At 43.3% G+C, this 14,239-nt stretch overlaps 1 protein-coding gene and 1 long non-coding RNA gene across 11 annotated transcripts in view; one reads left to right on the top strand and one right to left on the bottom strand.

Moving 5' to 3' along the window:
- Nucleotides 1-9,092, bottom strand: part of WDR20 (WD repeat domain 20) — a 65,045-nt gene extending 55,953 nt beyond the window's left edge. For 8 of the 10 annotated variants that reach the window (XR_003031380.2, XM_024981783.2, XM_024981772.2 and 5 more), the window contains exon 1: nucleotides 8,553-8,832. Coding sequence is in view for 8 of the 10 variants with exons in the window: in XM_024981783.2 (XP_024837551.1) it covers nucleotides 8,553-8,801 (249 nt within the window). In the remaining 2 variants the exon portion in view is untranslated. Of the gene's footprint in view, nucleotides 1-8,552; nucleotides 8,833-9,010 lie in introns of those variants that run through there. The other 2 variants (XM_059879058.1, NM_001191156.2) reach the window with 2 other exon arrangements.
- On the top strand, nucleotides 9,019-13,151 carry LOC107131637 (uncharacterized). The gene is made up of 2 exons (XR_001494661.3): nucleotides 9,019-9,107; nucleotides 9,578-13,151. It is a non-coding gene; the product is annotated as an uncharacterized lncRNA (long non-coding RNA).
- Nucleotides 13,152-14,239: the final 1,088 nt, after the last annotated feature.

The following is a 14,239-nucleotide window of genomic DNA, read 5'->3' as shown; positions in this document are numbered from 1 at the left end:
TACCCCACTCCACCCCACCCCCTACAATGGTGAGCCTGGCTATGAACCAACCGACGGAAAAACAGCTTAATATCACAGGGATAAACTACAATATGGTTACTTGAAAATATGTGAAAAATATTCCCATTCTTAATTTTAAAATATAAAAACCTTTAAAATTCCTTCCTCATGAATGGTTCTTGCTTCTTTCTCATAAAAATCTACAGTTATGTAGCACAAGACTTCCCTGGTGGCCCAGGGGATAAGAACCCGCCCGCCAATGCCGAGGACACTGGTTGGATCCCTGATCCCGGAAGATTCCACATGCCACGGAGCAACTACACCCGTGCACCACAACTGAGCCTGAGCTCTGCAACAAGAGAAGCCGCTGCAACCAGAAGCCTGAGCACCGCACTGAAGAACAGCCCCTGCTCAGGGCAGGAAGAGAGCGCAACAGAGACCCAGCAGAGCCAAAAAATTAAAATGAAAAACAAAAAGACTAACGACATTGTAAAGCAACTATACTACATAAAAAAACAAAATAAAACAATATAATTTTTTTAATGTAGCACAGGCTGATTTGACTTGTTTTTAGTATTAATACCATCTACCCTACTGTTTAAAATTCCATACTACAAAACAGAACCAACATTACTCAGTTTCCAAATTACCAATTGTCAGAGAAGCAGTGAAGTTGGTAAAAATGCTGAAAGGTTAAGACTGGGGGGCAGGATAAACTGGGAGACTGCGATTGACGTATACACACTACCAAATATAACACAGCTAGTTAAGGACTTTTTATATAGCACAGGGAACTCTACTCAATACTCTGTAATGGCCTATCTGGGAAAAGAATCTAAAAAAGAGTGGATACATGTGTAACACACCCATTCTGCTGAATACCTGAAACAAAGTACTGTAAGTCAACTATAGTCCAATAAAAATTTTAAAGTAATAATAACAAATAAGTGGAAAGGGTTAGAAAAGGTAAGAGTAACTGCCAACTAAGGGTCAATGAGAAGTAAAGACAAAGCATTTCTGAAATCAGAAATACAAGGCTACACATTTTGGAATTTACAAAAATGTGATCCGTACACCACATTTCAGGCCCAATCATCTATGTGAAACCCAACCCAGAATTCTTCCCCTAGGCAGAGAAAGACTCCCCCACGTCACCCTCGCCCCTGAACCCATCGGACTCGTGTGCTGCTCGTGCCGTGAGACGAGCACACACTTTCTACTTCTACTACAATCATCAAGACAAAAATACAAGCTCCGTACAGATAGCAAGTATCTTAATTTACCTTCACGTCACCCACGAGAGATAGTAGTAACTTGTATATAGCAATTCAGCAAAAAACGCTTGATGAATGAGGATTATTTTTTTCAAAACAAGACACATCTTGTACTCTGTTATGAAAAACAGATGTCAGATGTTCAGAGGATAACCTGTCATTGATATTTTAAATGCACTGAAAATGAAAATTGGGAATGTCTACCAAATAAAGTTATTTCTATTTTTGATGTCTATTTCTAACAAATAGGACCACATTTCATATTTCTACACAAACTAACCTAGCTGAGATATAAATTAAAATGGTCTCTAAGACAATACCAGACTATGAAAATCTTTACGTTTATTTTAAAAATGAGGTTCTTTAGGCCTATAGCCAAACTAGTCAGCGACAAAATCCACTACGTTTTGATTCTTGCTCAAGTTTTTTACCAGTATACAATAAACACTAGAAATTACTAGATGATTAACTCAACAATAATACATACAGGTGATGTAAGTTTCTTGAGGGCATAGACTTTGTCTACGCCCAGCACTGACCCAATGGACATGAGTGTGAACAAACTCTTGGAAAGAGTGAAGGACAGGGAAGCCTGGCGTGCTGCAGTCCATGGGGTCGCAAAGAGTTGGACGTGAATTAGCGACTGAACGACAACAAAGACAGATCTAGCACCACGTATCTGGGAGGTGCGCCCCACAGATATTTGCTGAAAGAACGACACTCATCCTAGCTCCTGGCTCTCACTGACACGCTCTGGGAGCGTCTCACCACGGCTCACATCCACCCATGGAGCCTCTCCAAGTATCAGCACCATCCTCCTCTTCAAGGCCAAGGGAACCAAGGTATCACATGCAAGTTTCTCAAGCCTGCTTTAGGCGATAAATGAACATGCTTCACCCTCAGTATAGATGATTCTATAGTCAAATTAATCTTTATATGAATACTTCAGAAGTCATTAAGTAGCCCTTAATGGGGGAAAAAAAAGATTTCCATTCAATTCCTTATGTGCCCTACTAAACTAAGTATAAGATTTCTCAAAGTGAATTTGATATAAAAAAATTCTGAACTTCTAAGCCTCTTCTAAATAATAAATGGGGAGCAGAATGGTGTGAAAATACAAATGGGGAGAAGGGTGTGAATATGACCTTCTTTAGAGCAATCTAGTATCTAAAACTAGTCTGTGGATAAAAAGCTTTAAAAGGCATGTAGTTCACCCTCCCACATGAAGCATGAATCCCCCGGTCACCAACAGGTGGTCCTGCAGTCTTTGACAAAGAGACTTTGATATTTCCTATACGGAACACTCATTGTTTCTCAAGTCAACCCATAACTCTCCTGGATAACTCCATCTCAAAAAACATTTTGGCTATTATTATTAACTGACCTTCTGACCCCAGCTTCATCTCAGCATGGTGAGTACCCAAGCTTTTTCTAGCAATAAAGACCTAGAATCACTGTATGTTCAACCTGCTTTCACTACACACCCCACTCTTCCCAATTCCCATTCAAAAAGTAGTCAATGAAACCAAGTCAGGAAGACATTTCCCCAAAGACAAATTTTCATTCAAAAATCATTGGGCACGGAATCATACAATCTTAAGAACTGAAAAGGCCTTGCGTGTGTGTCAGTCACTTAGTCCGACTCTTTGTGACCCCATGGACTGCAGCCCGCCAGGTTCCTCTGTCCACAGAATTCTCCAGGCAAGAATACTGGAGTAGGTTGCCATTTCCTTCTCCAGGGGATCTTCCTAAACCAAGGATCGAACCCTGGCCTCCTGAATTGCAGGCAGATTCTTTACCAAAAAGGCCTTGGATACCATCTAATTCTACTTTTCATCTCTTGTAAGAATTGCTTCAATCTCTGGACAGTACATCGATGGCCCAGAATCTTAAGATGGCGGGCAAAATGTAAAGGCTCTTTGCTTCGAATGTTAAGTAATTCTGAGTGTAGCTTTAAATACTTGTTTGATTCAATTTAAAAAGAAGGAGGACTTCCCTGGTGGCCACGTGGTTAAGAATCGGCCTGCCAATGCAGGGCAGAGACATGGGTTCCATCCCTGGTCTGGGAAGATTCCACATGCTGTAAGCCTCCAAGCCGCAAGTACTAAAGCCTGAGCACCCAGAGCCTGTGGTCTGCAAAAAGAGGAGGAGGAGAAGCCAGAGCACCGCAGCTAGAAAGCAGCCCTGCTTAAAGCAATTAGAGAAAGTCCGCGCACAGCAACGGAGACCCAGAGCAACCATAAACAAACTAATATTTTACAGGGGGGTGTCGAGAAGGCATAAATTAGGATAAACAAGGTCCTCCACAGAGAACTAGATTCAATAGCCTATAATAAGCCATAATGGAAAAGGATATGAAAAAGTATATAGACATATATGTATAACTGAATCATTTTGCTGTATACCAGAAACTAATACAACACTGCAAATCAATTATGTTTCAATAAAATATTTTTTAAAAATTTGAAAAGTTGTCTGACAGCACATAGGTCTGGTAGGTAACATGGTTTGACAGAAGCAAATCAAAAGTAACCTGCACCATTTGGTGCTTTCTACCACTTTACTGTCTCTTGCTACATAATTTCCCAGTTATATATAGAGAGAGAGAAATTTGTTACCAACTAACAAATTTATTACATCTTTTGAGGGGACTTCCTTGGGGGCCCAGTAGTTAAGACTGGTGGCTCTCAATGTAGGGGGCCGAGATGTGATCTCTGGTCAGGGAACTAGATCCCATGTGCTGCAACTGAGCGCTCACAGGTTGCGACTAAAGATCCCACACGCCACAGTGAAGACGGAAGACCCAGTCTGCTGCAATGAAAACTGGTGCGGCCAAATGAACAATAAAGAAAAAGAAATATGAAAAAGTACTGTCAGTTTTTAATAAAGTAAAATGCATTTTGGGAATCCTTGGCAGTCCAGTGGTTAGCACTCGGCTCTTTCACTGCCGGAAACCTGAATTCAATCCCTGATGAGGGAACTAAGAACCTGTAAGCTGTGTAGTCCAGAAAAAAAAAAAAAAAAAAGTTTTTTGTTTTTTTTTATTAAAAAAAAATAAAATAAAAATGTCTTTTAAAAGACATGAGCTACTAAAGATACATGGTAATTTTAGGCCTAAAACTGGATACATCTTCCAGCACCTAAAGATCTTTCTTTAAACTAATGTATGTGGCTGCATCAGGTCTTAGCTGCCACATGCAAGATCTTCTGTTGCTGTGCACCGGCTTCTCTCTAGTTGTGGCATGAAGGCTAAGTTGCTCCAGTTCATGTGGGATCTTAGTTCCTGGACCAGGGATTGAACCCAGGGCCCCTGCATTGCCAGGCATATTCTTAACCACTTGACTACTAGGGAAGTCTCTAAACATCTTTTTAAAGTAGGACATAGATGGGCATAGACGCTTTACCCAGTCATTCACTCAACAAATTTAACTGTAGGGGTCTACTTCATGTAGGAAGACAGAGAAAACAGAAAGACCTCCATTCTAAGAGAGCTTTGTTTCTAGAAGAGATAGAGAATTACAAATTGAGAAAAGTTCTAGAAAGACAAAGTATAGGATGCTATAAAAACATATGATGGGGAAAACTGATCTAGACTGGGAATTCAAAGAAGGATATGCTGAGAAGTGATGTTTAAGCAGGGATCTGAGTGGTGGCATTCTCATTTATGCTACAACAGATTTCCATAAAATCAAAGAGTTGGTACAACAAGCCCAGTACCTTGGCATCTTTATCCTAAAACCTCTTTTTTTAAAAAAGGAAACCAAAGAATGCATAAAGAAAGCTAGTAGCTGAAAGTTTTGGGGGAGAAAGGCAGGGTCTCACTCGTCTTTGGGTATCCCACATTACCTTGCCGAGTAGAATTATTATCATAGTAGTCACTTAAATCTTTGCTGAAACAATGAGTTTACCCTCAGTATTAAATCAGTGTCCATATTATTTTTAGTTCAGCAAAATAAATTTATAAAACTAGATGTTTTCACACAAGAAACCCTACTCGGAACTTTGGTTCCAAAAAGAAATGATGCTTCATCTACCTAACAGGATTGGAAGATTCAATAAGCTTACACAGGGCAAAATGCTGGGGTAAATTCTGAAGAGCCTGAAGTATACGGTTATCTGTGCAACCAAAAAGCTAGATAGGTCTCTTCTCACTAAGACAGCTGTTTAGATTCAGTTGTGCTTCTTTGTCATGAATTCTTTACCTCGAGAAAAAAACTGATTCACAGTTTGCACATCCTCTCTAGCCTTGGCTTTCTCCAAAGGGGTGAGACTCTGTAAACTGAAGGTCCCTTTCAGCTCTAGCAACTGACCTGTGTTTTCAAGGGGCCAAGATCACACTCCTCAGCTTAGGTCTTTGACTACCTCCTCATCTACTCTATTTCCCCAGGACCCCACCCTTGCTTTCAGCAATGACAGTACAGAGTTCATAATTTAAGGTCTTTAGAAGACCCAGATTTGCAGCAGTGTGCATGGACCTAGGGAATATCACTTAGTGACGTAACTCAGAAAAAGACAAATACTGCATGACATCACATACTGTATGTGGAATCTAAAAATAACACAAAGGAACATCTATGTAAAACAGAAACAGACTCACAGAGGAAACAAGTTAGCAGTTACCAAAGGGAGAGGGAAGGCGGAAGGGGCAAGTTACAGGTACAGGATGAGAGATACAAATGATGTATAAAATAAACAAGACACAAGAATACACTGTATGGCACAGGGAATTATAGCCATTATCTTATACTTTTAATGGAGTATAATCTGTAAAAATACTGCCTCACTATGCCTTACACCTGAAACTAATATTATACTATAAACCAACTAGACTTTAATAAAAGATCCACAGTCAGATTTAAGTTGAATGTATTCATCCAACTTTAAATCTTCTAAACGATGTAAATAATCTGATTAATTGTTGTAAAACTTCATATGCCCCAAAGGAAAAAATTTTAAAGAGTCAAAACGACGAAATGTCAAATACAGATTTATAATTCCTAACCCCAAAAAGTAAAATTTGAAGTTTTTAAGGTTACCTTTAATTAAGATTTTTTAATTAAGGAAAAGTATCTGTTGTGTTTTAAAATCAGAAAACAGAGTCATAAAAACAATCACTTATATTCAGAAATAAAAATAAATGCAAACTCATTCTTGGACATGCTTTTTTAAAAAAATTACAGTGGCTAGAAAAGAGCTTAAATGTCCAACATATAATGCAAATGTATCTACAAGATATTACCACATGAAAATGAAATTTTACAGAAAAGTTAATGTGCTCAAGTAAATTATACAGCTGAAGGCAAATTTACATGTTTAAGATTTGTCTTGTTTAAAATAATTTTTTGGTGTAGTTTTGAAAAGATCTCCTAATTCATCCTTCATTGAGTAGGACTAAAAGTAGGCACCATTATGATACTTCCAGGCAAGAGACCTATTTTTATGATACAAACCAGAGCTACCAGGTACAGATACAGTTTGCCACTAGAATGCTTCAAAAATAGCATACTTTAAAAGAAAAAAAAATTTTTTAAGGTAATGTTTACACTAGTAACTTAATATATTTAGCTTTAGGCACTTTTAAATTTTTTTGTAAATCAATTTAACAACTTAAAATTCAAAACTTATTTTCAGAGAAAAAGCTGATCCTTTCAGTCACTGCATCAATATCAAGATAAACGCTCCTGTGTGACAGATGCTCTTAACGCTTATCTGAACTGTATTTTACACCTACTGAATGTTTCGGGCCTTTAAAGTTCATTCTAGTCATAATACTAAAAACCACAATGGTATACTGCACAACAGCTGTACTGCAATATTCTGTTTGAAAGAGCTGCAGATAGAAGTTAAGAAACTCGTCAAAGGCCACCCAGCAAGTCAGTGACAAAGTTGAGGGTAGGACTAAAAACTTCAACTCCTAGACTACTAACTACTTCAGACTTTTCCAATTCTGCAAAAGAACAAAGTCAAGCGATTTCCCTGCGGTAATTTATAACAGGATACCTCAAACACAGTAGTACACTTAGCGCAAACACTAACAGATAGGCTCACCGGGAACAAATGAGACAACCTGCTCCATCTAGATACCACTGCCACGTTCCTAGATCCTGTAACCAAGCAAAAACCCACTGCTTCTGGATACAGTATATCCGGGGAAACGTTCAGCCTTCAATACACACAATTTATTTTCACACTGACCATTTATAAATTAATCTGTTAACACCTTTTCCCACGCCCAGGTGCTGGGGGGCGGGGGGGGGGGGCATTAATTTCCTCATTTTTCCAAGAGTGAACTCCCAGACGGCGTATCTCAAAAGTAAGCAGTTCTCAATGAGAACACAGTTACGTAGCCAATGAAAGAAAAGTTCTAATAAGTTGCTTCTTTCAAAGAGATACTTTAAGAGGATGATTACATGCTTGCCAGAATTACTGTTAAAATCGCCCGCCCAGAATAATGGTTCTTGTGAAGCAGCTTTTAAGGCATATCCCTCCCTTGCTGGGCACATACAGTCTGACTTGTTGGACGAGGATGGATCTGGGCACGCTCATACAGCATCCCTAAGAACCAGCTCAGTTCACTGAAAACATCTCCTCCACTCCCAAGTGTGGTCCTCAGCCCTTTCCATACTGTAAGGGACAAGATGACCCCTCCCTTAACAATCTCTCAGGAGAAAGGTTCCCTCCGCGGAGACAAGTGACAGCCGGCCTCCCTCGGATGATTTTTCTTTTTTTTGGAAACGGCCAAGTGCTAACAGCAGAAGAGGCTCATAGTGAGTGGCGGTGCGGCAGCAGGTGAGGCGGCCCTCGGTGCCGAGCCGGTCCATTTCTGACCGAGTCCTCCGCCTCCCGGCCGGGTTCCGCCTTACAGATCTGCCCCCAGCCGCCCCTGGTCTCTCACCCAGAGCCGGACTCGCAACCCTCCCCGGGAGGCGAGGCGGCCCAAGCCGCGACCAGACGGCCACCCCACCTCTTCCGGGGACTCGCAGGCCCGGCTCCCCGGCCGTGTCAGAACCTGACAAACCCGCCGAAGGGACGGCAGCCGGCCCCACACGTTCCCGGGGGCCTCTCGGGCCGAGCCCCGCACCCCGCGGCCCCACTCCACCGCCCCCGCCGCCGCCACCCTCCTCCTCCCGAATCCCCCCTTCCTCAGGAGCACTCCGGTGGAGTTGCCGGCCCACTCCAAAGTGAGAGCGGCGGCCACCCCGGCCCCCCGCTGTCACCGCCCTGCCCCCGGCCTCTGCCCACGCCGGGGCGAAGTCCCGCTGACGCCCCGGTCGGTACCTTGCGGACCCCCTTGTAGATATAGAAGTAGAGCTCCCGGCCCACATTGAAGCAGAGGCGGTCGCCGTTGCCAGACTGGTCGTTGAGGTTTACGAAGGAGACGCGGACAGGGTTAGAGCCCTGCGAGTTGAAAGGCACCCGGTTGGGCCGGCTGTACTCCGAGTGCGGCAGCAGCTTGTACAGACCTTCCCGGGTGGTGAATTGGGTCTTAATCTCGTTCATCTCCTTCCCTCCTCCCTCCGTCGCCATCTTGGAAAGCAGCGTTCATCCTGCCCTAAGTGCCCGGATCACGCCCACCGCGCAGGCGCCGTCCCGGGGCTCTCGCTCTTTCCTCCCTACCCCCCCCCACGCCCCCGCCCCTTCTTTCTGGCCCCTCCCACCCGTGAGCCGGCCCGGCGGAGGCCGGCGAGGAGAAGGGGGCGGGCTTGTTTACGGCCCGACTGCGCAGGCGTGCTCACCTGGCGCGCTCCACGCGGCGGGGCGTCCGCAGGCTCCTCCCCCTGCCGGGCGCGGCCTCGGCGCGACCCCAGAGACTCGCAGGTGTTGTGGTGCGAGGTGTGCGGGGTCGACGAACGTATGAAGGGGCGGGCGGGCTGACTGGACTGAGCCAGGCTAGCTGAAGCCGCGGCCAGGCTGCGGTCGGCGGCGCTGAGGCAAACTCGGGACGGCCTCCTCAGTTGCCTCGGGCCCTGCCCTGAGAGGTCCCGAGACCTTTAGGGGCTGAGAAGGGAGCCGCTTCGGCAGCCGGCAAGTCGGGGTCGGCGCGTGGGGCACCGCGAACAAGCGCGGAAGCCCCAGTGTTCTGACCCAGGGGAGGGCGCGGGGGAGCCCCGAGGCTGGCAGGGGGGAGCCCCGAGGCTGGCAGGGGGCGGGCCGCCCTGTCCTGAGCGTCCGCTAGACTGCCCCGCGCGACCGTTTAGGCGCGAGTCAGGAAGCCCCTCTGCGCTTCCCAGAGTCCGTTTCCGACAAGGTACTGAAGGACCTCAGCTTGCCGCTTCACCCTTTTGTTTTTTCTTTTTTTTTAGACGGATTGCCGGGGAGAGGACGTACAGATACGTAGCATCTGTGTTTGCTAGTCAAATATCTGCATACCTATATGCGGTGAGCATTGGCTAATTTCAGGAAAGCAGGTTGTGTCGGCGCTTCTGTTTCTTAAGTGTATCTCCAACAGGTGTTTAGAGAAAAGGGGAGGGGTCGGGTCGGGGAAATGACTTGGGGAACCAGATACTGAATCGAAGCAAGATTGCCTTCTCTTGCGCCACAGTTCATTAAGAGCTTTCCATAAAGTTGGAGGCTGTTGATTTTTTTTATCAGGCTCAAGTGGAATCTGCAGAATGGTTTACGCCGCGTAGTTGTGGGGATATGCTGTAGTAGGTCTCGATTGTAAAGTAGGCACGCGGATTAAACCATCACCTTTTATCCTTGGGTTTCTTTGCATATTGCACTAGAGTAAGAGTTTCTCAAGTCATAAACATTCTAATAGACTGCGGATTTGGAGTGCGAGGCCAACATTTGTTACACCAACAATGTTCTGTTCCCGCAGTCCAAATCATAGATGGAGGGTCACAAAAGAAGTAGAGGGAGCTAAGTTGTAAAGAAGAGTTTAAATCATAAACATTTTATGTATCACAAAGCAAGCAGATGCCAGTGCAGACGGTGTCACTGATGTAATAATGCGTTTGACGCTAACATCCCATATCCGATGTGCATGTTGGCAGAAAAGCTCTAGAATAAAATCCTACTTAAAGAATAGATTCCTAAAACACCTAAAATTTTGTGTTACAATTGTTTCGATGTTATTATGTCTTTTGCTGAAAGTCGAATAGGCATCAGAAGTCTTTATAAATGCCTCAATGTATTCTGGGTCCCATGTATTTATCCCAATTTCTTGTAACCATGTTATTTTACGTTGAAAATGTGTATAATCTCCTTGAAGGATAGTGACATCCTGAATCGTCTAAAAATAATTCAACTGTGTTCCTTAGTTACCAAGGGGGGAAAGCATAATAATACTTCTTGGAGGGAAAAAAAAAAAAAACCTAAGCTAGCAGAAATTAACCCTCAAATTAACCACAACTTTCGATTACCAATAATACCTATAATCTTAGGCTTCTATTAAGGTTTTATTCTATATAAATTTAACATTTGATTGTGATCACAGTAATAATAGGTTGTTCACTTTGTCCCATCCAAATCCTTTGAAAATTTTAATAGTTTTCTTCTTTTCATTTACCCTGCTACACACTGAATTCAATAAATAACACCAAATTTATATAACTGGGCCTGACTGATTTCTGTTTCAAACCAGGCATTTTTACGTGGATTTGTGTCTCAGATTTGTTAGCCTCTAAATCTTATCCACATCTTCAAAGTTGAGTCATTATAGCTTCTTGAATATAGCTTTCCTTAGCAATATACCTTTCCTTCATTTCACTTTTTTTCTCTCAACTTTTCCTCGAATAGACAGCTACTAAGTTAATTTTCTTAAAACAGTGCTTTAGATATTACATTATTTTGCCCCCAAAACTCTCGATGACTTTGATTATCCATACTCTCTGTTTTGCATGATTCCTCCATTCCAATCAAACTCTTCTGCTATCACCCTTAGCTCTTTGCCCTGCCGTGGGAAGATCTAGGTAGAGCTGACCAAGCAGAGGGAAAAGCCCCCACAGGGTACCCAAGGCAGGAGTGTGCATAGCATGTGCCAGGAGTAGCAAGACAGTGTGGCCAGAGCAGAGTGAGTGAGGAAGCCATTGCAGGCTTTAAGTATCCATCTGGGAAACTTCCTTCATGGTTCAGTGGTTAGGACTCGGTACTCCCAATGGAGGGGACCTGGGTTCAATCCCTGGTCGAAGAACTAAGATCCCATGTGCCATGGCCAAAAAAAAGGTTTTTTAATTAATAAAAATCAAAAGAATCCATTTGCTTGCTGGTTTGAGAGTAGACTCAGGGAGACATGAGTGGACAGGGAGGCTAGCAGTAGTAATCCAGGCCAAGGACGATGGAGGGTTGGATGAGGAGTGGTGGCAGTTGAGGTTAAGAAAGGCTAGAGAATCTAGTTACATTCTGAAGGTAAAGTCAATGGGATTTCCCAGCAGATAAGAGGTGACTTGTGGGAGAAATGAGTCAAGAATGACCCCATGATAGACAGCTGGAAGATGGAAGTACCATGAACTGAGATGAGAAGGCTGGTGAAGAGCAGGTTTTGGAAGGAGGATTAGTGTTTCCCTGGTGAGTCAGTGGTAAAGAATTCACTTGTTGGTGCAGGAGACACAGGTTCAATCCCTGATCCAGGAAGATCCCACATGCTGCAGGACAACTAAGCCCATGAGCCACAGCTATCAAGCCTGTGCTCTAGAGTCCACAAGCCGCAACTACGGCCTGAGCACCAAAACTACTAAAGCCCGCACACCTAGAGCCTGAGCTCTGCAACGAGAGAAGCTACTGCAGTGAGAAGCCTGAGCACAGCAACTAGAGAGTATCCTCTGCTGACTGCAACTAAAGAAAAGCCTGAGCAGCAACGAAGACCCAATACAACGGAAAATAAACAAGATTCTAAAAAAAAAATAAAGGAGGACCAGGAGCTCAGTTTTGAGCATGCTGGGTGTGGGATGTCTATGAGGCATTAATAGGAAACGTCCAGGAGGCAGTTGAATAATCGGGTCTGGATAGAAGTCTAGCCCACTGGCATGTGCATGGATTCAGCAGTCCTTAGCTGATAGACGGCCTCCAAAGCCTGGATCCTGTCACCAAGGGAGTGAATGGGGACAGGGGGACAATCTAGGAGGTGAGAGAGAAGAAGAGGAATATTTGTTGATGAAAAAGAGCATACTAATTTTTTTTCAACTTAACACATAGGAGTATTCACTTTAGACCAAACTTATTGTTTTTTTCAATTCAGAGATTGGTTCATTAAGACTCTGAAAGCAGTGGGTTTTTTTAACCTTGAAGGGAAACAGTGTTTGCCATGGTGGCCTTGGGCTTCCCAGATGGCCCAGGTAAAGAACCTGTTTGCCAGCGCAGGAGTCCCAAGAGATGAATGTTCAAACCCTGGATCAGCAAGATTCCCTGGAGGAGGAAATGGCAACCCACACCAGGATTTTTGCCTAGAAAATTCCATGGACAGAAGAGCCTGGCAGGCTATGACTAGTCCATGGAGTTGCAAAGAGTCAGACATGACTGAGCACGCATGCACAGTGACCTTATAAAGAAAAATGGGCACAGATAAGTGTCTTTAGAAACTACACTGGAGTTCTTTACTGACTCATTATATACAGTAACCAATCTCAAATTTATCTTGTTGATGAGCTTATTTTATTACGAATTATGTCATGATTTGGTACTTCCTTATAACACTATTATGGGACTGGAAAACAAATTTGGAAACATCATGTAACGTGTGTCCCTAATACACCACTTCAACTTTGTATTTCAGATGTGCAGACTGGTTAAACTGACACACCATTGGAACTGTTCAATTATGATATGTACAAATTAATCTTGTGTAAAGCATCTTATTCTTCTCTAAATAACCATTATCAAGTGGATGCAGTACTTAATATTTCACACATACTTTGCAGTAAAAGTACTTTTTAAAGAGCTCTTGTAGGGTTTTCTAATATAGTTAAGGGGCTTCCCTCGTGGCTCAGATGTTAAAGAATCTGCCTACGATGCAGGAGACTCAGATTCAGTCCCTAGGTCGGGAAGATCCCCTGGAGAAGGTGCTGAAGAAGACTCTTGAGAGTCCCTTGGACTGCAAAGAGATCAAACCAGTCAATCTTAAAGGAAGTCAACCCTGAATACTCACTAGAAGGACATGCTGAAACTCTAATACTTTGACCTCTTGAGCTGACTCATTGGAAAAGACCCTGATGCTGGAAAAGGCTAAGGGCAGAAGGAAAAGGGGGTGACAGAGGATGAGATGGTTAGATGGCATCACTGACTCAATGGACTTAAATTTGAGCAAACTCCGGGAGATAGTGAAGGACAGGGAAGTCTGGCATGTTGCAGTCCATGGGACGGCAAAAAGTTGAACACGACTTAGTGACTGAACAACAGTGCAGCCTAAAGGAAGTGCCTGCTCTGTGGGCATTTTGCCAAGTGCTCACACACAGCCTGGTCTTCATGTACCACCTGGCCATGGAGGTACCCTTATCTCCTGTCTACACGTGACAAAAGAGAGCAGTGAAGTGACTTGTCCAAATTACTACTCTGCAGTTAGGTGTTAACAGAAACAAAACTTGAATTTAGATCTTAAAAGAGAAACATCTTGGAGTAAAGTAACAAAATATACTCGTCTGTAAACCATACGTTACTGAAGGGGGAGAATAACAGTTCCAATGAAGCAAACATGTATTTTTAAATTAAAAAAATTGAAGTATGGTTGATTTACAAACTTGTGTTAATTTCCACTGTATAGCAAAGTGATTCCGTTGTATATGTATATGTATACATAGACACATACTTTTTCTATTCATCTCCACACGATGTTGAATATAGTTCCCTGTGCTATACAGTAAGACCTTGTTGTTTATCCATTCTATGTATAGTAGTTTACACCTGCTAATCCCAAGCTCTCACTCCATCTCTCCCTCATTGCCCTCCCCCTTGACAACCAGAAGTCCGTTCTCTAGCAAACACGTGTGTTTTTTTAATTCAAAAGTTTTTTTAAAAAACTCAAAACTAGA

The sequence above is a fragment of the Bos taurus genome, chromosome 21 (assembly GCF_002263795.3).
Source record: "Bos taurus isolate L1 Dominette 01449 registration number 42190680 breed Hereford chromosome 21, ARS-UCD2.0, whole genome shotgun sequence".
Classification (NCBI taxonomy): Eukaryota; Metazoa; Chordata; class Mammalia; order Artiodactyla; family Bovidae; genus Bos; species Bos taurus.
This window is presented reverse-complemented; position numbering and strand designations above follow the sequence as displayed.